The 25813-nt window shown below is 40.9% G+C and overlaps 1 protein-coding gene across 2 annotated transcripts; it reads right to left on the bottom strand.

The window, feature by feature from the left end:
- Nucleotides 1-2117: 2117 nt before the first annotated feature.
- Nucleotides 2118-24084, bottom strand: pcmtd1 (protein-L-isoaspartate (D-aspartate) O-methyltransferase domain containing 1). 2 transcript variants are annotated; one of them, XM_085438500.1, is made up of 6 exons: nucleotides 23815-24084; nucleotides 9920-10376; nucleotides 9502-9604; nucleotides 8230-8401; nucleotides 5362-5485; nucleotides 2118-5016 (listed from the first exon to the last, which is right to left on the bottom strand). In XM_085438500.1, exons 2-6 carry the CDS (start codon nucleotides 10224-10226, stop codon nucleotides 4643-4645), a joined length of 1080 nt encoding a protein of 359 aa, XP_085294626.1. In that variant the 5' UTR covers nucleotides 10227-10376; nucleotides 23815-24084; the 3' UTR covers nucleotides 2118-4642. The 2 variants fall into 2 exon arrangements, with proteins under 2 accessions (XP_085294626.1, XP_085294627.1); XM_085438501.1 differs by lacking the exon at nucleotides 23815-24084 and adding an exon at nucleotides 11913-11935.
- Nucleotides 24085-25813: the final 1729 nt, after the last annotated feature.

Here is a 25813-nt window from a genome sequence, read left to right as displayed (position 1 = left end):
AAAGTTGTATTTTAAAATTCTAGTACATATCCGCAGCATACAGCAATTTTGTCAACTCTTCTTTTTTTTGTCAGCAATATGTCAGCAAATGTCATTATACTCATCTTTGCTGAGGTTCATAAAAAACTTTTAACACTGAATAAAAGATGCCATTGAGTACTCAAAGTCAAGATTTCTCTGCCGCTGCTCCATTTTCACATATTCTTCTTTGTGTCTGCCTTTTGTCTGTCCCCACAGTGCGCCGCTGAGCTCCCTTTAAAGTCAGAGAAGCCTTTTTTTCATATTTGTGCAAATTAAAAAATCAGTTTTAAACAAATGGTATATACTTGACTTTTTTTTCAGTAGTTTTAGTTTATTTTAAACTTTTGTTCTCAGTTCAGTTCAGCTCACATTTACTTTAGTTTTTATTCTTTCACATTGCTCCATTGTTAGCTTTAGCTTTTCGTTATTATAATGCAGATGGTGTATGTCAGACCCAAAGTTTGAGACGTTTACATCAGGTATTATGGGACAAACACACACAACTGAGGGCACTTTGTACATATTTATACTTTAGTCTTGGGAATACACTTCTCATTTTTCTCTTTAAACTCCTTTATTTTGGTTAACCAAAACAGTTTTCCACACTGTTTTTGGCCTAGTGTTACTTAGATATAAAAATCCTTGGGTAAAGCAGATTCATAAAGTGTACATTTTCTTAACAAGCAGCACTGTGATGCTGCATAATTAAACTGGGCAGCCAAATCCACATTACTTTCTACTATTAATGTCAACTATAATGTGCTAAACACATTATATTAACACATATTTTAAATATAGACATTATTATATTATTAGAGCTGTCTTAGAGGCAGGATACACCCTGGACAGGCCGCCAATCTGCTGCAGGGCTAACACATAGAGACAGACAACGATTTGCACCTATGGGCAATTTAGAGTTGCCAATTAACCTATCCCAACTAACTGCATATCTTTGGAATGTGGGAGAAAGCCAGAGTACCCAGAGATAACCCACACAAACACAGGGAGAACATGCAAACTCTACACAGACCTTCTTGCTGGGAGGCAACAGTGCTAACCACTGTGCCACCGTGCTGCCCCTCTGGAGCATTTAGTTGTGTTTTAATACAACACCACAATCCCAGCAAATTCACTCCAAGGTCAGATTGTACAATGCTCAGTGAAGCTGCAAAAATCACCCAAGAGCTCTAGTACATCATAGACTTTAAAGGCCTCAGTCACATATGATAGAAAAACACTAAACAAGGATAGCTTGTTTAGGAGGGTCTCTGAGAAAAGCTTCTTCTCTTATAAAAAGAACATGGCAGCAAAGCTGAGTTTCCAGTGTTACATCTGAACTAACTGCATGACTTTCCTGATCAATTTCTTTTGAACAGGTGAGACTAAAGCAGAGATGTTTGGCCATAATGCACAGCGCCATGCTTAGTAGAAACCGAACACGACACGTTAGCACAAATTTTATACCACATGTCAAGCACTTTGGTGAAGGGGTAATTATTTGTGTTTGTTTTGCATCCACAGGATCTGGACACCTTGCAGTCATTCAGTTGACCACGAACTGCTCTGCAAGTATTCTGGAGTCATATGTGACAGTGAAATCTAACTGGAAACTGGAGGTTTATAGGTCATAAACTGGTCATAGGTGTGTGAGTGTGAATGGTTGTCTCTCTGTGTTAGCCCTGCGACAGTGTTCCCTGCCCTGTGGTAGCTGGGATAGGCTCCAGTCCCTGATAAGGATAAGGTGAAGAGAATGGATGGATGGATCTTTTTCATGTCACTTTTTTTTTAATTGCAGAGTTTACAGTTTCATAAATTTCACATTCATAAATTTGCTGCCAATAAATTTACCGAACTTTCCAAAGTCCATTAAACCCAACATTAGCCGACTTAGCTTAAATATACCATGGTCCAGTGGGTCATCAGATATTATTCACTCCACAACTACAATGTGACACAAGAGCAGCGGCAAGAAATCTAACGAGGAGAAAAAAAAAAATTGTAAGGACTCCTTTAACTAACAGACAACATTTAGACATCATTGGTAAATAAATAAGATTGGAAAAGCAGAGTAATTAGAATGATTAGAAGACACATAATGTGATCGTGACCTTTATTTTTGTGCCAAACGTTACGGAGAAACACCACATTTTCAAAATGAACTGCACACACTATGAGTAATCAACCTATGCCTGAAGAAAAAAAAAAAGCTAACAAAAAAACAGGAATAGAACTCTTTTGGCTCTGAACAAATGATCTTAATATAAGAGCACATAATTGGTTATGACTTGGTATTTACCGGCTGCCATTTTTGTAGTCGAATCTCATCCACATTAAATGTAATCACAGCAGTCCCATTAACTTTGGTGCAAGGCGCGACCTGAGAGTCGAGGTTGTAGGTCCCCTGCTTTCAATACTTAATGTGCTCGCTAATTAGCAATTACATTTTCGATAATGGTATATAAACTGTTGCATGGCTGTAATTGGTCATGTGAATTTTAATGGATACCAGGCAAATAAAATGGGACTATGTTGTTATTGGTAATTATAAGCTGAGAAATTATTCCATTATTGCTTACTTGCACAGCTCTGCAATGAATTAATCTATTAAAAAAAAAAAAAAAGCCTTACAGAAAATAAATGTTACCTCTTCACACACAAAAACTACTAAATAGAATAACCAGCCCTGTTTTCAAACAAAATATTCGTCATTACACCAGAACAAAATGAAGACCTACAGCACTAATATATCTTATCTATTTAACAGACAGCAGTGGAGATTTGATCTACAGAGTTCCCAGTGTCAAGATACAGTACAGCAAGAGGGCGCTACAACAAATCAACTGCAACTTAATTCAACTGTATGCAGAATCATATGATAACAATACATATATAGATATATCACTTTAATATTGAATAGAATTAATATCAACAACATTCAACTCAGCTTTTGGAATACTAAATTTATGCATTCAAAGTAAGATGAAGGAACTTTCCAAATGCTGTGATGGTAAAGCGTGAAGAAAAACGGTGACCTGTCGGATCAGTGATGTGCCGTTTTGTTTTTAGGGTTTTCCCCCCCTTTTTTTTCTTCTTTGTTTTTTTTTTTTTTGTTGGCTTTTTTCTTTGTTTTTTGTTTTTTTCACTGTGGAATGTTTTTGTAGAAATATATCATCCTTTATGGGGGAAATTTACTGTGCTGGAAAACTCACAGAAGTCCTAATGTGATGGGGCGAGGGATGTTGGCACTTAAAAGTCATCACTATCAGGAAGGTTCTGCAAGCAAATTGTACTTAAAGAGGATTTACATTACATTAAGTCCAGTCCACAATACAAATGAAGCCCAAAAAAAGTCATCTTTTTATTTTTTTTCCTTTTTTCTCTGTCTTGAGGACTGCAGATTAAGGTGCTTTGTTGTCCGTGATACAAAAGGCGTCAGATTTTGCATTGTCGTTGATTTTGTTTAAAAAAAGAAAAAAGAAAAAAAGAAAAGTACTATACAGAATTCGAGATTTGTGTCAAGGCCATCAATCTGGTTCACCATCTTGAAACCTTTTTTGTTGTCATTTGTAAAGAAACATTTCAAAGTTTGATCACTTGGGACATCACCTCCAGTGACCAATCACAAGGAGCAAAGTCAGGAACACCCATATACAATATATTCATGCATGTATTCATTATGGATGAACATCATGCCTTCACCAGTTCCCCTCGAAATTAGGTGAATATTTAAATCACCATCGTATCCATGTCACCCTTATTTTAAACCTCTGATGTGGTTTATTCAAATACTAAGAATTACATCATTATATTATATTATAAGAATCCAGAACAGGGCAAAATAAAAAGAGAGAAGGAGGCCCGCGACAGCCAATCAGATCAGGTAGTAGTGAGGAAACAAGAATGTCAGCACCCTGTAGAAAAAGTTTCATTAAAAGGTGCCCTGTAGAAAAAATTATGAACCACTCTGGTCTTTCAGTGAACTCTTGTAATAGGAAGTTATAAAACACATTAACCTGAAATGAAATACCAAGAAGAGTAATGACATACGTGCCCCATTCGGGCTTATCGAACATCTTACTCTTTAACTCTCTTTAACAAAAAAAAAGAAAAAGAAAAAGAAAAAAAAAAAAAAATGGGAGAAAGTGGCTTTATTTGCCTTTCAGTGTCTCCTCTCAGTATCATTAAATCATCACACACTGAAAGTAAGTTAAAGCTTCTAAAAAAGGTGCAATAAAAGTCTTCAACTTAGCATGATCGTATTTTAACAAATATAGTAAGAACTCTTTTTTAATACAATTTTTAATCTGCACATTTCTGCAGAAATTCTGACATTGCGATAAAATCTGAATCCCAAAATTGATTTTTGAAACTATTTTCATTTACTTTATATTTTTTTCCATTTATAAACCAAAAGAAAAACAAACAAACATGTCAACGAAAAAAATTAACACTCAGGACAATCATAACATTATTATCCAATATTATCTGTGACGTCTCTTTCCGTTACAGTTTTGCCATCAAGATTAAGTGGAAATAATGCTACATTTGTACTGAAAAAAGATGAAGAAAAGCATTTCAGCATTTCGCTGCACCCATTAAGAAGGGATATCAAGTGAATAAGTCATTTCTCTCTGTAATACAGCAAATATGCCTTCAGTGACTCAGGCAGCGGTAAAGCCATTATTTGGTCTCTCAACACGTTCACTTGCTTGAGGATTTCAATGTCGCCAATGTCTCTGTCCTCCTCTTCCTCCACCTCTTTGTGTTCTTCCTCGGTGTGCTCCTCCTCTTCGCTCTCCACCATCCGCGGGATCAGCTGGTTGCCTACAAAAACGTAAGTGTTGATGCGTCGCCTGCGACAGCGCCTGCGTTTGCGCTTCTGGGGGACTCTCTGCGTCGTCCCCTTTCCCTGGCTGTCCTCGTTGGCCAGGTTTCGGAGAGTGCGGCGTATGTAGATCCGAGAGAGATCCTGAAGGCTGCGGACAGTCACTGGGGCTGAGGACAAAGAGAGATGACACGGTGCTTCAGGGCGGTGCGCCACACAAATAAGAATAATCCATACAGCCGCACCAGTCCTTCAACTAGGTCAGCATAAACGAGCGAGGACGTGAAAGAGAAAAGTGTCTCGGTATTTCAAGGAGAGGAATAACTGGGTCTAGGAAGCGGCCTCGGGGCGAGCTTCATATGTCAAAGCCAATATCGCTACAGGACTCGACACATCACGCGTTGAATTTAAAATATTGCCTGCTTTGCACTTCAAGATGAGTTAGAGATAATGAAACACAAAAACTGGGAGGGTTTTTTTTTTTTTTGTTTGTTTGATGAGGCGTGGGAACTTACGCAGATGGACAGTGTCGGGCTTCTCTCCATCAGCTCTGCTCTGCTGGACCAAGGGGGCAAAGGACACCGCCAAGATGTTTTTGCTTTCCCACGTGCTCTGGCCAGTCCTGGTTATCTGGGTCAGCTGTATAAAGAGACAAAAACTGAACTTTACACTGAAAAACATCAAATGCTTCATATTTAGCAAGGAGTGGAAACATTGGACTCAGGTGAATCAAAAGATGACTTTTACTCGAGTCGACATGTACACCTGTTACTGTGGGTGTAATAAATCCCAATCCAATAAGAGGCCTCTATCACACCACCATGGGGAAAAGTCATCCTTCTAACTGCTTCCATCCACACGCGCCAAGTCTTACACAACCACAGCATGCTTGTTAGGCTCATTTGAATTGAACAGACAAGCTAAAGGTAGCTTCATTTTGCATATACCTTCCAAATTTGGCTTATTCTTGTAAACTTAGCTGCAGGCTTAGACATCCCTGCCCCAAATCTCTTTCTCTAGCGGCTATAACCTGCAGGCGCTGAATAAAAATCAGAGGACCAAGGAGACGACTTCTGTCTGCGCTCCTCGTTCTTTCTCACCTTTACCCAGTGTATTCAAGCCAGAAACATCATTTAGTTTTATGACTTTTAGCATTTATTTCCAATGAGCTATTAATGGACTTACATTGTGGGTTAAACTTCATTGCCATACTTTTTTTTTTTTTTAAATAAACAGAAGAAAAAATTTAACATGAAAGTTTCCAAATACAATTAGCTTCCAGCAAAGACTCAAAAATGTCTGAGCATTGCATAAAATTGTTTGGCTATTTAAAAGCAACCGCTAATCTGGTGCATTTAAACTCCTGAAAAAAGACATTTAACACACAGAAAATTCAATTCTTAATTATTAATTAATTATTTTAATCAGATCTCTTTTGCAAAAGAAGAGTTAAGTAGAGAAAAGAAGCAGCAATATACAGCCTGCCACAATGCAAGCACTCCACTGCTGCTCTTACTAGAATCTGGCCGATACCAATATTTGTCAATTTAAAATCCGATGTATAAGCCTATACTTACTTTCTACCTTCTTGCAGACACATGACACACAAACAGATTTCGCTAACATATTTACTTGATTACGATCTGACGACTCTGCTAGGTTCAGCTGCTTGTTCCAAACAAGTACTGCCAACAGGAAAGTTGCGGCGTGCCCTCTAGTGGACAAACTATTCAATGTCAAAACTGGTTGAACAGTTTCTCCTGACACTTTTCCAAATTTTATGTATTGGCTACTGTAAGTGCTGTAGCAGCACATAGCTGACATCATCCGATAACATCGACCTGCTGATAAATCAGCCGGGTTCTAATGTGAAAGATAAAATTGAAACAGTAACATTTTGCATCTGAAAAGCTAAAAGCCTTAAAGTCTTTGTCCTTTTGCTTCATGACATATCAATATGAAAAGACAGAAGATTAATCCAAGAGATATAAATGATTACATGAGACATCAATCACCCATTATGTTGGCTCGGGTCATAACGAGTCTGCACTGTGACAGTTCTCAAAACACGTTTAAAGTCATTTGAAGTTGCTGACTCCGTGTGCACTGTTAGAACTTCGCAGGGGGAGGTGTGATGAGGCTTGGAGGGGGGCTGATAAAGAAGAGGCTGTGAAGTCCATCCATTCATAGCTATCTGTAAGGGGCACAGACATACTGCAAAGTCTCTGTGTGCTTAAGACAACCATCTTCTTTATGATAGCATAATAAATCCACAATTTTCCCAATGTCTGTATTTTTGCCATAACCGAGCAGTCTTTGGCTTTACTCTGACATTTTTCCAAGTCTAACAGTAATTCCCAAATGAACGCATGAAGATTTTTATGGTTTGCTTTGGACATCCATAAAATTCACTTCCTTGTGTCAATGTATAAAATGAGTGGGGGGTGGGGGGTGGGGGGGGTGGATGGATACAGATAATAAAGTTTCTCAATGCTGCTTCCGCACAGCATAATATCTGAACAGTGCTGAAGGGTGTCATTTTCAGAAAGCTCCACACCGCCTTTCCGGTTACTGAATGGGTGTTTCATATTTGTCCACTCTGGGGAGTAATTTCAAAAAGCTCCAGAGGAGATGGAGATGGGGGATGTCAGCTTGGTGCTGATGAAAGGCCACAACAGAGGAAAAAAGATGCATTTTGAAAATTATCCACATCAGTGTGAACATGGCCTGGGTAAATCTGGGGCTTTAGTGCTTTCAAGCTGTTAGATCAGAATTGTGTTAATTATTTTCTCTGCCATGATTAATAACTTTGCTGCTCCCCTCTCCCCTCCCTTTTTACTTTATTTAAAAAAAAATAAAAAAAAGTATAAAATCTGATTGATTTCCTTTAAGCATGTTTTCCCTCTATGGTCTGACTTCAGAGTGCCATCCTGTATAACTACTAACATAAAACATTCAACCCTTGGGTCACGATATCTTATCAAGTCCAAGCTTCGCTTTACTTCAGTTCCTTTTATGGCCCAAACGCACTGACCATGAATCCGTCACAATCTTTAAACTTCTTACTGGAAAAGGTTGCTGTCAACAGTTTCCCCACCAACATCCCGAAATATCCTCAGTGCCCTCTCACATGCCCTGCAGACTGTCCACACTCACCTGTCGTACTTTTTAAATAAAACATTTATTTATACAGCACTGTGTGTACTCTGTACACGGCTGCTTAAATCCAGGTGCAGCCGCGGCTCAATAATGCATGGGAAAGTTTCATAACTAAGCCTACTAGGTCAAAGCCATTTTCCCTTGTTTTCCCTTGTGCGTTAGCATTTTGAGCAGCAATCACAATGTGTTGATTTCGTATCAGTCCGGTGACTTGCAGCACTTACCTGATCCTCTATAGGCATCACCAGAATGCCTCCAATTTTGAGCAGTACTTTCATGTAATTTTCATGGTCCTTTTGCACTCCAGCGCCACAATAAATGCGATCGTACTGGTGGCTGTCTGTGGAGATTTCAAGGCAATTCCCCACCACAAAGACAGGTTCACAGAACTCAAACCTGTGAAAGAAATAATCAGACAGGTAAGGAATAAAATCATGTTTTTGGGGTTTTTTTGCAAAGCCCATCACATTTGTAGATTGTGGCAGAAATATACATGAGAGATTACTTATTTAAGACGGCAAACGGTCACTAGTGCCTCCTATTCAGTAACAGCTACTTCTTTTTCAAGAGGACACTTTATGTTTTGGGGGATACATTTATTAGCTTTTTTTTTTTGGCAGGGCGTTAGATAAGAGGATTGACTCTCACTCTCATGTCTTTATGATAAATATGCAGCTGGAGCCAGCAGGTGGTTAGCACAGCTAACCCATTTATTGCACCGGTGTGACAATTAGTAACAGATTAATGCATTTAAAGGCTTATGAGATGCCACAACAGAGCAGAGCACTTTGTAAAAGTCACACACAGCATTCAAAAACTGTGAAAAGCCACAACTATTATAAGTAAATTATGTGCAATGAATAAAACTTGGGTTTTTTAAAATCTATTTTTCTGTAAGAAAAAAAAAGATCAAAGAAGTCTGCACTATAACGCCCCCACACACCAAAAACCAAAATAACTGCATGACTCTTTTAGTGCCTCAACTTACCATCTTTGAATAAGCATAAATGTATTCAATCTTTTTTGCAAGCAGCAGTCAATAAGACTAAATTGGCCAACTCTGATGTTTGACAGATAAATTGGTGCATCACAAACAGAAATTCCGTATTTCAGTAAGGCAGAAATCTACCAGGGATGAGCACTTGCATACTGAGAGGAACCAGTGCGGCACCTTGCCAAGGACAATGCTTTGCAGCAAAAGTTGAGCTTGGTTCAACTTTTTTTTTTTGTGCCAAATGACTTGTTTTGCTGGAGTCCTTTTTTTTGGCACCCCGCTGCACTGACTCACTGGCTTTGTTTAAATGAATGAGAAGGCTGCTTTTTGGGTGCAGGGCTAACGTCAGCCTAAAAACTGCCTGAACACTTACTCGTCGTTTTACAGGCGGTCACGTGCATAGCGGTTTCCTGCCGAGAGCCGTTCACCAGGCAACCACCAGCGATTCAGGTGAATGTGTAGTCAGAAAGTGAGCTTAAAAAAAACATAAGCATATACTCACTTATCAAAGCTGTCGCTATTCTTTATGAAGTCATCCAGTTTCTCTCTGGCATATTCAACGACATCTTTGTGGAGCTCAACTCCATGGTTTACACCAAATGGCCCTAAGGGGGAGGGGGGGGACAAAAATGTGGCATATTAATTCATGGCCTCTGTTAAGCAAAAAAAGCCCAATTCTTGCTGATTTCTGCTTCTCAAATCTGAACATATGCAAATATACACTGCTTATCTGACATTTATTAGGTTTTTAGTGCTATTTTTGGGGAACGTATTATAAACCAATTGATCGATGAAGACCATATTCAGTAGCATCAGTGATGTCATTTATTGAAGTTACTTAATCATTTCCTCTAAATTTGTCCATGTAGACTTTAGAGAACATCTAAACACCTCCCACAATAAGGGTAAGCCAAGATTACCTATGATGAGGCCAACCATTGTGCTCAGGTAGCCGGTTCCACTGCCCAGATTGAGGAAAGAAAGTCCCGGCTGCAGTTTCAGTGCCTCCATCACCTCGGAGTATATACACGGAGCAGACAGGTGTATGTTACCGTGCTTCCAGGCCAAATCTTTGTAGGCATTGTCCCGATAGCCGTCCAAATAGTAGTCACCGCGGTCTATGGCCCGAAAAGCCTGCTCGACTTTTTCTGTGCGGATATACTGAGCCTCCTTCAGGTTATCAATTAGGTCGTCATTGTCCTCTCCGGCGCTCACAGCTCCCCCCATGGTGAAAAGAGCAGAGGAACCCTAAGGGGCGAACTCGTATTCAGGATGACTGTTTCGTCCTCAGAGGTGCATGGAGATGAACGGCTGTGCTGCCGCTGTGGCTCCTCGTGTGTCAGTTCAGACAGAGTTCATGTCCAGGCAGCAAGTGACCTGAGAAACACAAAAAAGTGAGATGAACACACTATGACATTAACGCCTGTGAGGGAGCAGTGTCTGGTTAAATCTACAAGTGAAGTGCAGATTTAAAGTGCTGATAAAAACAGTTTTATTAATCCACAACTGGGATTGTCTTATGATGAAAAATTGATGAGTGAGAGAAAGGGACTAAAAGAATGAAACATGTATTTTACTACCATTTTTTTTAAGTATCCCTTCAGGATGAAACAGATTTACAAAGTATTAAATCTGCAGTGCCTTTGTGAAAGAATGGCCATCAAGCTGTAATGATGAAACAAATCCAGTAGTACAGTGACAAGCAGGCTTCCCCTCTACTGGTGGTTTATGCTTTATCTAATGTATGTAGACCCTTTTCCCCAACACATATCAGGCATGTCACAGCACAAATACAGTTAGTGACCCTAAATTAAATTTTGTTACAGAGGCTGTGGAATAACACATGGCTCGCTGTTGCCAAAAGACAAATGCCAACAGTTCATCATTTAAGGTTTTAAATGCTATTTATAAACTGTTAGAGCCCTGCAAAAATGTGCTGGACAGAAAGAATTGCCAGTAAATCAATAGTAAAAATAATCACCAATATTTTCAGAATCACATTGGATCCTTTGACTTTCAGATATTTTCACAATAAAAACCTGCTGCGAGGCATTTGCAGCTGAGACTCTGTGCCCCCAATGTCATGTCATATTCTACTGTGCAGTCTGTTATGTCCACAGGGCAGATGTGGAGTGATGTAACAGAAAGCTGACATTAGAGGAGGGCAAGATGGACACAAGCTTCCATCACAGCACATATGAAAGTTTCTAGAAACAGCATTAAAACAGCCGTATTTCATACGGGTCCACATTTCCGATGCACGCTATTTTCTGCAAGTACCGCTGCTTCGCCTCTGGACGCAATCGGTCTCTATACAGTCCATTCTCTTTTGAGCTGCTTTTAAGCATCGTGTAATCGTCGTTCCAACACAGTGTGTTTGTTTTGATTCGTAGACCCCGAAAATGGTGCCGCGCTCCCACAATACATTGCGGCGTGACGTCAACTCCAAAGCCCTATGAGAAAACACAACAGTTTGAAGTTTTTTTCCTTCCCAAGCCAAAAATAATATCCAAATCTTGTGCAAGACTTCCTGATCCTCAGCACTGGCTATACAAGCCTGCACGCTGAGAAATCTCAAAGAAAAAAACCCAAACACAACTTCCCTAATGCAACCATTCCAGCAAAATCTGCAATGTGAGAGTTATCAGTTTGTACATCACCAAAATGTCAAAGCCCAAAGACTAGCCTGATGCTAATTAAATTACAGGTTTGTTTATGATAGATTATGATAAGAGATATCTACAAAGGCTTCCAGCTTCTTCCCACAGTTCAGAGACATGCAGTTAGTAGTTAGGTTAGTTGGAGAATCTAAATTGCCCATAAGTGTGAATGTGAGTGCAAATGGTTGTCTGTCTCTTTGTGTTAGCCCTGCATCAGATTGGCGATCTGTCGAGGGTGTACCCCATCTCTCACCCTATGGTAGCTGGGATAGGCTCCAGCCCCCGGTGACCCTAACAAGGATAAACAAACAAGAATGGATGGATATCTACAAAGACAGACATTGTAAACATAGCCATTTAGAGCTCAACCGATATAGAATTTTAAACGTGTGTGGAGTTATTCATTCACTTGTTCTCCCTGACTTTGCTTGGATCAAGAGGTTGTGCATGCGCCCTCTACACAGCATCAAATCCTGTCATATCTTTACTTAAACTTACTTAAATTTCTATGTAGATAAATCACAAACAAATAGCCAATATCGACTGATAATATCGGCCTATCAGTCGGGCTATAAAAATATTTTAGTTGTAAGCAAGAATGTGCACATAATACAGTTATGTTGCCTATGATCCACTTTTATTTTCAGTTATATTATGGAGGGATTTTTTGTCTTCTAAATCTTTTGTACAGGTGCATCTTTGCCCTGCCCTAAAATGCATCACCCAGTCACCATCGAGCAGGTTACAATCAGCATTAGCCAAGACGACTGAGATTCTATGCCCACGAAAAAGGTAAAAGTCAAATAATTAAGCAAAACAAAAGTGTTTCAAGAAGTTTGTGAAGACACAACAGGACCAGCATATCAAACACAAAGAGTCAATAGTTTTAAATATTTGTATCTCAAGTTTGAATCAAATTAAGTGGGAGTGTTTTCCCTTTAGAAAGAAAGACAAAAAAAAAAAAAAAAAAAAAAACCAGCTCTAATTTTAATTTCTTTAAATATTTTATTACTGTTGATTGACCAGATACTTAAGCTGCTTCTGGCCACTTAACACAATTACACAAATAAAACTGCTGTTTATTTGAACTTCTTACAACTAAGCTCAGACTAAAGATGAGGTGTCAAAAAAAGGAATAAGGAAGGAAAGAAGCCAAACAGCTGTGAAACCTGCCATTTAAGGCTGAGCTTCAGCTGAAATATGAACTGCTGTTTTGGTGCTTACATTACAAATAATGACCTGATGGATTTCCTATGTAATACAGCACAGTAGCTGTAAAGAGAAAACTCCTGACATGTGCCAGTTTCTCATCATTTTATAAATGCTTTGATGACAAAAAATATCAAACCCTTCACACCCTGTGATGCAGCCGACGGAGACAGGTTCTGAATTCCTTCTCTGCCTCCTCAGCATCTCCACATCTGACTCAGCTAATAAAGATTAAATTCAGAGGTGACTTTGTAGTGGGAGGCCTAGTAAGGTAATTTTCCATTGGCAAAAAAGGAACCATTGATTCGCTCACCATCACTTGATGCACAGCGGTGTATTTTTTTTTTTTTAATCCTCCTTTTCACTCTGTAAGCATTGAAAGAAAATCCAGAAAAATGGGTCAGTGGAGGTATTCAAGAAAAGTGCTTTTGGGCACTGCTGTACACTCAAACCTCTGATTATTAACAAAGTCCTTTAAAGACAAATCAAGAAAGACCAGCCAGGCAATAAGCTTATTTTAAGCAAAGAAAAATACCTCTTTGTAACAAGTATTCACTGGTAAACACACACATGACGTCCCGAGTTGGGCCCCCCACAAACTGAAAGTGCGTCAGCGTATCAGGTCATGAGTGTCTGCTTGACCCGGTTATAAACACCTCACTGAACGTGTAACAGATCCTCCAGCAACACAGGATCAGCTCTGGAGCTGCAACCAAATACGACAGGCCTGTTTAGGCAGTGCACCAGCACAAGCACTCGACCGATCAGCAGACAATGTGAGGTAAACTGATAATCCCGATGGTTAATAGCATTTAGGGTGTAAACTCAGACAATTTACAGCCTTGTTGGCAAAAAACAAGAAACTAAATGCCTATGTGCCTGTGGCTTAATACCACGGCACTTTTCCAACAGAATTTGTATTTGCAGAAAACTAATCGGTAAATCTTGTAAGAAAGGTACAGAAACTAGTCTCAATTGTGCTATAAAGAGCAGGCCGGAGTCATTCTGATGCTGTAAAGCTAGGATTCAAGCAATGAAAATAAATACAAGGTTCAATAGGAGGACTTAAAGCTGTTCACCTATAAAGTCTACTTTTATGATACCTATAATGTTAAGGCTCGCTGACACTCATAGTGAAGTTAATTCTATTACCCGTTTACTGAATTTCTACCAGCTCCTAAAGTTGGACATAAAAGATAAGATAAGATAGAACTTTATTAATCCCTCGGGTGGGTTCCTCTGGGAAATTCGACAACAATGCAGTCCAACTTCAAGGTCACTATGTAACTACATAATTATTTACCTTGTAAAGCTGGACTTTAAACCTGCATAAGAAGCTGTATTCGAGTACTTCATTTGTACTGGTGACAGATGAGGACATTCATGATTCAACTTTTGTTTTAATTTAAGTTTCTTGAGGCAAATTTATGATAGTTGTGTCTCAATTTTACTGCAGCAGAAAAAGTTAGGATCAAACGTCTACTGCCCCGTTTTGTGTGTTTATGTAATAATTAATGTAAGTAATTATTAGTACAATGTTGATGTCTGTTTTGCTCTGCAGAGAGAGATTTTTGGAATTCAACCAAAGGCAGAGGCTGGACTTGCATGCAGCCCTCCACAAAGCTAACAGCACGTTGCCCAACAGTAATGATGCTGTGCATAGGTTGAATGCTGATTAGTTTACAAAGTTGGCTTGAACAGGAGGAAAAAAAGCAACAGTGGAAGTGCAAGGAAGAAGAAAAAAAAAAAAAACCCCACATTAAACTGGCTACAGTGAACAGTTTACAGTCTTTCCACTGAGTTTCACTTCACTATAGGATGACTACCATCTTCCCTGTGGCATGAGCTGATCTCTTACGTTACTGGTCGTTCAACATACTTGACTCCAGGTCAGACATAACTACAGCATGTAAATGGAGGTTTGCTTCGTAGCATCTGCACAAAGTCCTCCTGGAAGCAAGATGCACTTAATTTCAGTGGTCTCCAATACAGAACTACACGTATAAAATCAGTCAATTTTTCCCCAAAATAAAAAGGCAATAAAAATCTTTTTCCCCCGCTGGGAAATTGCACTTCTACCACCATCATTGTCATGTCTCCCCTAGATTTAATGCCAGGATTGTTTAATTTGCCACATCTCTCTTATGATATTTCTGACCTGCAGACCACCAATGCACTCCAATGTCAGGACCTTTCCATTTTAAAGAGTGCACCCAATAAGATTCAACCTAATTGTGTCATATCCATGTCTGTATCTGCTTAGTTCATGTGAAGTTTACCTAACGATACAGTAAATACATTTCATTGCAAGATCTGCACAAGTCCCATGAGAAGCTGCAATGATGGTGAGAGAATTTTCATTTAGGATTACTTTTGATTTGAGCCTGTTCGTGTTGTACTGAAAAGGCCAGATCTAAGCATTTCTACACTAAATGGTGCAAATGGTAATCGCTCTTTAAGATTTAATCTTTTATTTGCATGACAAACTAAGATCCTGGAGTCCAGTGTGCTGCTCACCATGACGACCTGCTGACCAATGTACAACCCGCGCACATGCAGGTCATGGAGAGGCTTTTCCTATGGCTCCACCATCAGGCTAGTGGTGGTAGCAATCAAATAAAAAGTGTTTTTGTTACGTGTCTAAATTTCACCACGGGATTCTGTGTTAATTAGCCACAAACAGCGAGAGGACATGACAGTAAAGGTGTGTGTTGTACCAGACTAACAACAGGGGCCGACTCTTCGTTCGTGCGAACCCGCTCAGATTTATTAATATATATTTTTTAAAATCCACCAGCTATTTTTACTTGAATCCTCTAATTTTTGCCCCTGCCGTCTTTGTGTACTTATGATTAGGAGTCACACAGTCCCACGACAAGAGTGAATTTCTGGGTCAAAATCAAAGCAATGTTTTTACTCAAGTAGGAATTACTTTATCTCAGTTTGGTGCTAGATGAAAAAAAGAAGTTAAAATGAAGTTATTTGTATGTTGCCTTTGAAATCCATTAAACAGTTTCCTAAACAACACATTTAAAATAGCAGTTTGAGAGCAAAAAAAATACAAGATATTCAAGGATATTTTCTGGAAATCTATAGATTTTTACTCAAACATAAGAATGTAATCAATAGATAACTATGACTGCAACTTGCTGTTGTCGAACTATCAGCATTTACCATTGTTGGTTTGGAATACACCTGGTTTTGTAACTGCTCCTATTATACTCTGAAATGATGTTTTTCTACTTTTGTTTCAAGATATTTCTTTTTTAATTTTTTTCCAGGTCAGTGGAGCTTAAACCTTAATTGCAATAACATCAACAGGCAGCTTTACCACTGGTCAGGACCCCGAACACAGACTTTTTGATGGTCCATCAGCCTGGAACACAGTACTGCTGTCTGTTTTTATGACTGTATCAACAACTATATTGAACACAACGGCACAGGAAAATTGGATGATGTCACTACAGAAACTAATACAGTCCACATGGTTTTTACTGCCCTATGCATCGCCAAGAAAACGGTCCTCATGAACTGGAAAAATAAAAAATAATCTTAATTCTAGCCAATATAGAAACCATCTAATAGATCACATTAGTCTCGATATAGCCTCTGCCACCACATTAGATCAATCCCTCTGGGCTCCTTTGATCGGCTCCATCACCTAGCGGGGGTAGGGGGTCGTGGTTTGGTCCCGCCTTAGCTATTGTGGTTGATGTGGAGTTGGGACGGGCTTAGGGCGCCTGGAGGACCCCTAGAGACGTTATCCCTGGAGGGCTTAACCCGGGGGTTGTGTTCCTGAGTGGATCCGGGGCAGGCGTGGGGGTTTGGGGTTCGGGGGTGCTTCGCCTCCGTGCTGGGGCTCTGGCTGGGCCTTGGGGGCTTCGGTCCTCGTCGGTGTGGCACCGAGGTTGTGGGCGGGTGGGTGCACAGGGGCTCAGCCCTGGCACAGGGGGCCTCTTGTGCATCGGCTTAACTGGGGGGCTCTTCAACTGGCAGGGAGGTTGTTCCATCCTTGCAGGAGTCCACTCTGCAGGTGGGGGAGAGACATAGGAGAGGTGGAGAATAAACTTAACCTGGATGTCTGTTGTCTTGTGTAGTCTGGGAGATGATTGAATGTTGGGGTGGGTACAGTTTCCTCTGCGGTGGGGTAGGGTGGGCTGCCCCAGGTCCTGTGGGGCTTGGCAGTGCTGCTGCCGTAGGCCCCGGTCTGGATGGGCCTGGGCTCCCTTGCCTTGGTGGGTACCAGAGGACGGGGGTGCCTACTGGGGTCAGCGGGGGAGCTGGCCCTAGGGAGGGGCATCCTCCCCTCCCTTCTTTTCCTCCCCATCCCCGGCTACCTCCCTCTTCCCGCTCCACCACACCCACCCACACAGGTAGGGCCTTGGGGTGCGGGTGTGTCACCAGGGTGCAGGGGAGACATCCCCCCCCTGTCCCCTTCTGGCCACCTGGGGCCCGTTCTTCGTACGTCGCTCACTACATCCAAGATCAAATGACACATCCAAGACCAAACCATCGCGCTAACCGTGAGCTCGCTAATCCGGTTCCCCGAACACACCTGCTGTTGACGATTAGTACAGCTGGACGCAGTAATGTGACATCACTGGGTGTCGTAAAAGGGGCTACGCATCGATAGTGGAAACATTGATCGGCAACCCTCTGATTGGTCGGCGAAAATGTCGGTATTTTTCGGCAGCAGAGCAAGAACTCTTGAGTGAGGGATTTCAGGAGTTTCAGAGTTTAATCAGAACGCAAGGGAACACTGCAAAGGCTGCAAAAGCAAGGAGAGAGGGCTCGTAAGTAATTTAATAATAATAATAATAATAATAATAATAATAATAATAATGGATTGGATTGATATAGTGCTTTTCAAGGCACCCAAAGCGCTTTACAATGCCACTATTCAGTCACTCTCACATTCACACACTGGTGGAGGCAGCTACGGTTGTAGCCACAGCTGCCCTGGGGCAGACTGACAGAAGCGAGGCTGCCATATCGCGCCATCGGCCCCTCTGGCCAACACCAGTAGGCGGTAGGGTAGATTTATTATATTACACTATATTATCCAATATTATATTACATTATATTATAATATGTTATATTATATCCCCTTTCACATTAGAGCCACAACAGGACGCACTAGAACATGGGAACAAGTAAAAGTGAAATATAAGAATATTCTACAGAATGGTAATATTTATCACTTATATTGCTTTTCGTCTCTTGGAAAGAGACCCTGGAATAATCTGTTTGTTTATAACAGCAACCAAGAAAAGGGCAGAGCAAAAAAAAGACAGGTGGTGGTCCTGCACCCCCTCGTCAACAAGTTGGTTAAGTAAATAATATCCTCACGGGAAAATCGATATCTCTCTATGAGCACACTGTCGCGCTGAGCTAAAGGATCCTGTCTGTCCCGCAATATACGCTGAATTCTGAAAACTCTCCTTATCAATCTTGCACCTTCCGCAATGGGTGGCTCGCGTATACGGACAGGACATGGCTGCGACAGGCTTCCCAAATCCACCTTCGCTTTTATAGCCATGGTCTCTCATCTTGATTACACAAAGTAATTTGCAATTGCTACTCTGAAATATGAATTACATCTGTAATAATCACATACATGTAATAGAATGTTAATAGTACATTTCCCTTTTTTAGGAAATGACCTGTATGTATCTGTGTGAAATTAATAAATGGATCAGGTGCTGCATTGTCTTTAGTTACATTGATGTTATTTGGGTTCTCGGGAGGGGCCGTGCTAACACCTGCTGCTCTCTGGCAGCAGCACCATGCTCTCCCTTGTTTTAAATGCACTTTAGAGCAACACGCAGCAACACTACACATGAGCGGGAGGAGGGAGGTATGGGGTCTTCACACACCCCCGTTCTCTACTAGCCATCGGGGCGGGGGGGGCTGGGAGGAGATGTTGGCTGTCCGATTGGCCTCCCTGCTGCTGCAGAGCCTGGGACGGTCTGCTTGCCTCCACCCCGGGGGGAAGGGTAACATCTCTTGGGTCTGGGTGCTGTTTCCCCCCTCTGGGGGCGAGGGTACCTGGACTCGGGATATAGAGTATGTTTGGGGAGTGTGATTGTGTGTACGTGTCCATTTATGTCAATCCTTACGTTGGGTGAGTGCTGAGTGTTTGTATATGTGTGCACGAGGGTGGGAATGCATGTTTGTGTCTGTGTGTGCCTGTTTGTCTGTGTCTATATGTCAGGTCGGGTCTTAGACTCCACCTCTCTGGGAACTCCCAGGACCTCCAAAGTGTGGAGGGCTATCTCCCCTCACCACACTCCCTGCCGTTGACTGATGCCCTCAGGGGTCGGTGCATTGGTGGCCGAGCAACAGGCGCCAGGCCTCTTCCGGGGCGCGGGGGGCCCTCGGGCCTCCGGCTCGGTTCACTCTGGCACAGCTGGTGGCCGCCATAGCCGGCGGGCACGCCACTGCAGCCCCCTCTAGCTTCTGCTCGGTGGCTACTGGGTGACCCCTCGTCTGGGGATCCTCAGCCCTTCCCATGAGGGTGGCACGGATGCCCCTCCGGTGGTCCTCCTTGGGCTCTCGCACTCTGGGGCCTCTGGATGTCTGGGGCCTCTGGATGTCTGGGGCCTCTGGATGTCTGGGGCCTGGATCTCCTCCATACCTGCTTCATGCCCTGGGGGACATGGCTATGATTCTCTACATCCTCTTGCAGACCATTACATGTGGAAACCATTTGAATACAAGCGCGCTGATCCACACGGATGTTCACTGTTCGTAGACTTAAATTACACCTTTCTTGGCTGCTACTTCAAAGCACATTGTGCGCTGTCTGTCCTGCATGCTGCACAACAACATTGAATATTTAGTATTTACTGCTGTTTGCACTTAGCTAGATTAATGCGATGGTGTTGTGTTTAGTATGTTGCTTTGGTTTTTTTTGCTTGTTTTCTATTCTTTCTCTCTCAACAGGTGATCCAGGAGATTTTTTTCCCCTTTTTCCACTGTCCCTCTCCCCTTCTGTTTTTCTTTTCCTTCCTCTTTCTTTCTCCCTTTCCTATCCCTCACTCATGTCTGTAACAATTGAAAATAAAATAAAATAAAATAAATAATAAAAACAAAGGTCGATCAAATGGACCAATACGGCAAGGCCATGATGATCCATTTGGCAAAATAAATCCATTGGGTATCCTTGTTGGTCTTCAGACAACAATTCTGATGGCTAAAGAACCAAATGGGACAGGCAACAAAAAAAAAAAAAAAAAAAAAAAAAAAAAGGGATCACAACGGCATTTATGAATTTCAGTGTAAGCGTGCATGGTGGTGCATCTCACAGTCACACTAAATGCGTGGATAGTTATGGGTCATGTCTGCAGACCTAATTTTTAGTATCCAGAAACATAAGAACTCCCTGCTTCTGGCATCCAGCTATTGTCTACTCATCGTTCTTGTCTGCTTTGGCTCTGTGTTAGTCCTGTGGACTATTGTGCACCTGTCATATAGCTACATTTGTGGACAGATTTTTAAATACACTCACCATGAGTGTCATGGCAATGTTGGGCTTCCAATGATTTCTTTGAACTGTTGAGTATACATGCATACAGGCTCAAAGTTATAAATACACCCTTGTAAATATTTGAGTAGTTTAATGTCTCTTACCGAGTTGCACCTCGACCTTGGTAGCCATCAACAAGCTTCAGGCATAACTCTGGCTGAATATTTGACCACTCATCTTGGCAGAATTGGTGGAGTCCATTAAAATCGATTGGTTTTCTGGTGCGCACCCAGCTTTTAAGCATAGTGAACACATTTTTAATAAGGTTGAGGTTAGGGCTTTAGGAAAACTATTCCAGAATATTAATGTTAGCCTGCTTTATTGATTTCATTTTACTGAAGACCAGTTCTGATGTGTGTTTGGGATCATTGTCCTGTTGGAACATCTAACTGTGTCCAACTCATTTTCCACCGCGGGCCACATCATGCCCACTTTGATCTTAAGCAGGTAGCTCATTGCTCAGACTGTCCAGTTTTCTTTAACTAGTCGTTATAAAAGATTTCTATAGCAATGGTAGATTGGTCCGAAATAAGAAAGCGAATAATGCAGCAAATAGATTTTTTAAATGGGAAACTACAGGTCTCAAAGTACACAGAGAGAAAGCAGTGCAGGAAGTACGATTTTATCGTGGTGAAAGCAAAAGTAACAGAAAAATCACTATAGTCAGTGGGGTTTTTTTTGTTTGTTTGTTGTTTGTTTTTAAACGTGAAGCGTAGTTTCGGTCTTCTTTTGCTGCTAGTTCAGTGAATTTTAGTCAGAGTGGTTTTGTGGGCTTTGAGATCCTGATGTTTCAGTGGATACCACCCATGTCTATATTCAAGTAACAGATCTGGCAGTACATCGAGTTAAACCAGAGTTCTCCCTCTCGCCTCTGGTACCAGGGGCATTGGAGTGGAACAGGTTTATTGTTTAATTACTTTGTGTAGCATTAATGGCCATTAGGGAGGTTTTCATTAGTAGGAAAAGCTGTAAAACTTATGAAAATACAGTTAAAAGACCAAAGTTTATGCTTGTGCTTGTTGTGGTAAGCAGCACATCAAACAAGTTAAGAATTATAAATGGCTTCAAGCGCAAATGCAGATACTGAGCGATGGCCTGCTGGTACAGTTAAGGTGAAGTTCAAACTTTTGTAGTCCTTCATTATTCCATCTACCTTGTGCAATGTACAAGTACCACTGGCAGCAAGACAACCGCAGAACATGATGTTACCACCACCGTGCTTGACAGTTGCTACAGTGTTCTTAGGTTTGAAAGCGTCACTTTTACTTCTCCAAACATGCCTCTTGTCGTGGTGATCAAATACTTGAATCTTTGTTTTATCTGACCATAAAACTTTTCTCCAAGCATTTGCCTTGTCGATGTGGGCAGCTGCAAATTTCAGTCAAGCTTGAAGGTGTTGATTTTAGAGTAGGGGCTTCTTTCTTGGTCTGCACCCTCTCCGTCCATTGATGATGTAAAACTCATTTCACTGTGGACAGTGACACTCGGGTTTGAGCAGTTTCCAGTTTGTGACAGGCTGCATCGTTGGTGGATCCTGGGTTGTTCCTGAAAACCCTAACCTATTTCCTCTCATCGCAGCAACACTGGTACATTTTCATCCTTGGTGCAGGTGTGAACTCAGTAATCGCACTTCGTTGCGGACCAAAACAACTATATCGAGGGTATGTTATAGTGTATTTATATTTAAGCTGTGTGTATACTTCTGACCTTATGGATAAGAGAAAATTAAAAACAAATGTAAACCAATTTGTGTTTTTTTTAAAGTTGTTACATGTGCGCTGTGCAATCGCTCCATCCTGGAAAAAGAACAGTTGAAAGAAATCACTAAAAGCCCCAAATTATTTTTAACAGTCGCACCTGTATGCAAACTTCTGACCACAACTTTAAAATAAGACAGGGGCGTAATTTCCAGGGGGGTTATGACCCCCCCTTCCCCCAATAATCAGACCCAACCAATATAACCCCCTCCCAATAAAATTATGAATTATCTTGCAATTATTTTGCTGGTAATAACTGAAATGAGTGAATAAAATCAACAGACTATTTATGCATGTTTAATCATCTGGGAATTTACCCAGATTTATTTATTTATTTAGACAGAGATCTTGACCCCCCAATGTTCAGCACAAAGTTACGCCGATGAAATAAGATGAGGTTTATGGCAAGGGCTTAGCCTAAAGGTTTCCATTTTCTGGTCCCTTGCTCATATAAGTATTAAGTTAATAATCATGAGGTTATTTGATAAGATAGTTGCAGTCATACTCATCAGAATTCAGAAAAAAATACTTTAGTTTTTAAGTTGTGGTGCTTGTATATCTATATAGGTATCACAACCTACATATATTTGGTTTTTTTAGCCTGTTGAATGGACTAAGATATGATCAGTGACACCTCCCCAGCGAGGTGCTGTTTATGGGAGGAATGCAGTCCCCAGGTTTGCGCCGTTTTCTGGTCTCTCGGTTTTTACATGCAATGGTGTACACAGATGTTCCCCAAATTACCACAACTGACACCTGGTGAAGCCAATCCGCGCGCAACCTGGTCACGTGTTCGCGGTTGCCACACAGACCGCAGCTCGTCAGCCAATCAGCGGCCAGTCAGACTTTCTTCGCACTGCGTGTGACGATGGGGCAAAACAACAACAACGGCGTTTTCATGAAACCCTGTCAAGCGTTATTAATCACGGCTCACCCTCAATCAAAGCCGTCCGCACCTGTGAGAAACATACGCCAAGCACTTATTAAAGCAGCTGTCAAACAGCGAGAGGCTGTGGTGTGTTTGAGGCTTTCATGCAGCTTTTGTTCCCACTTGTCGACCAAAACGCAGTTGCTGGCCAGCTCTCTGCAGTGCGATTAACCCCAGTCTTTAACAGCAACTAGCTAAACCGGTTTGGTAAGGAGAGGATAAAATATCAGACTCGTGTAGCATAACAGAAATATTCTCACAGGAAAAAAAACGATCATAAATCAGAGATCTTTCGGAGTATAATTTCGCCCGAGAAAGCTCGCACTTCTGTTAGAAAAGTCACCCCAGGCCCACTCACAGCTTTAGCGTGTGCGCTCCTCAACATAGAAATAAAGCAGAATACGAATTTAGATGTGAAATTATGTGTTCCAGGTAGAACCTGAGGGTTTGAGTTATCATTCAGTGCAACACAACGCTATGCGAGTTGCAGTTAAAGCGGGCTAACGTTAGCTTTTTGTGGGCCTGAGTGCGCCATCACTAAAAACAGACAAAGCAGGTTAGGTAAGCTCGCCTCTTTATCCTGCCGTTACACAGTTAGCAAACACACAGCGCAGCTACTTAACAGTGTCACACCACGAAAAGCTAATACAGCTGCCAACGACAACACAAAGCGTGTAACTCTTACACAAACAGCCGCTGGCTAAATAACGAAATCCAAATAAGAAATACTCACAATGCCGTGTCGCATTTACTCATTCCTCGTAAAGTGCTGTTCAGTGCGACGGTCAGTGACAGCTACTTTCACACACCAGCAGCTTCTTCAATTCGTTAAGTACTAGTTTACTGCGCTAACTAACCAGCTGGTTGGTTGGAGAGATAAAGTAGCAACAGCAAGCAGTTGTGTCGAAGTGGAAGAAGAAAGAAACAGCTGAGAAGAGGATGTAAACACAGGTCACGTGGTTTTAAAACGTCGTTAGAAGGAAGCACTGTTGCTCTCGCTGCTATCTATGCTATCTGTTTATCTTTGCAAAACCAACTGGGATTTTGTTTTATTAGTGTTTGTGTGCGCGTTTAAATTATGTTTGTTTACCTTTATTTCACCAGGACGTTGCGCTCAAATCAAAGTTCTTCTAGAAGAGAGACGTATTCGAGGTATAGTAGCAGCACAAATTTAGTATATTATAAATGCAACAAAATACAACTTATGCAAGATACACAACATCAAATCTCCTAGTGCATCTCACAAATGTAGAATGTCGTGAAAAAAGTTGTTTTGCTTCACATTTTTATTTAAAAAAAGTCTATATTTAATACATATAAAGCAGAGTATTTTAAAGTTTTTGCTGTTTTAATTTTAAATATTATGGCTGGTGAAACTCAGAAATTCAGTATCTCAGATTTTTAGAATATTTCATCATGGTTTTGAGCAAAAAGTAGTGTGCAAAGGTTTTGAGTCACTTTTCACCTTTCTTTGTATTTTACTTCCAAAAAGCTGATTTTAAATAACAGTTCTTTGGGTTTTCTAGAGGTCTTCCAAACTTTAAACAAGCATAATTTTAAGAAGAATATTTTTTGTTTTTTGTTTCTTTGTTGAGTCGCTTGACCCTGACCTATGAACCAAGCATTAAAAAGTACCTTACCAAAGGGAAGAACCGGTGTTGTTTACACATAACAGATGACTTAGCAAATAAACAATTTTAAATGGCATTTTTAGGCATTTTGTTGCTAGCAGCTTGTCACAAAAATCGTTTGTTCAAATTTCTTTAGTTGAATCTATGGAAAATGCCAGAGATAAACTGTGTCAAATTTTGTTATCATTTTTGCACCAACAAGGTGAATCCCAAAGTGCTATGTGCAGAAAACTTGGCATATCTTAGCATGGTGTGCAATGCCTCCCTAAAATATTGAGGAAACTGGACATGTCGAGAACAAAAGAAGTAACAGGCCTAAAAAATGCATCAGAGTGTCTGAAAGTCGTGTGCTTAAAAAAAAAAAAAAAACAATTAGCAAAGACACAGCACCTCAGAGATGGTAAATGTAGTCTTCCAGTCAATGATTCTTGTACAGCACTTTTCTGCTCTAGCACTTAGTGCTTTACACAACATGCACTCATTGACACATGTGCTTTTTTCCTTAACACTTCTGACTTTCCATCTAACAATTACACACATTGATACTTTTATATAAGTAATATATCAGAGAGCAACTTGAGGTTCAGTATCTTCCCCAAGGATACTTGGGCATGCAGACTGGAGCAGCCAAGGACTGGACCACAACCCTTCCAGTTAGTCGGTGTCCTGCTCTACCTCTTGAGCTACAGACACCCCTTCTGGGGTGCAGCTGTTCATTCAGCTGTTCCAGTTCACTGAAGCCCGCTCAGAAATGGTCTCATTTCAAGAATGGCTGTCAAGAAGCCATTCTCAATGAGGGGAAAGGGGAGAAAATGCTGTTATATGCCAGATCACATGAGAACTGATCTGAAAATATGAATCCAAATTTAAATGTTTTGGTTCAAATTGTCATCAATATGTACAAAGGAAGTCAGGTAGAGATAAAACAGTATCTACAATCATCTGTAAAACATGATGGAGGCGGGATCATCTTGACAGAGTTTAGGCTGTGTTGAAGAATAAATGTGGTCATACTAATTATTGATGTTCAAGCTCATTAGAATTGTACAACCTCCGTTTTTGTCTTAAATGCTGTATTTCCATGTTTGTTTGTACATGTTT

The sequence above is a fragment of the Copadichromis virginalis genome, linkage group LG18, assembly GCF_057382275.1.
Source record: "Copadichromis virginalis isolate Kocher_CV1m ecotype Utaka linkage group LG18, C_Virginalis_male_GT1.1, whole genome shotgun sequence".
NCBI lineage: Eukaryota > Metazoa > Chordata > Actinopteri > Cichliformes > Cichlidae > Copadichromis > Copadichromis virginalis.
Note: the sequence above shows the minus strand (reverse complement) of the source record. Positions and strands in the feature narration are given on the sequence as shown.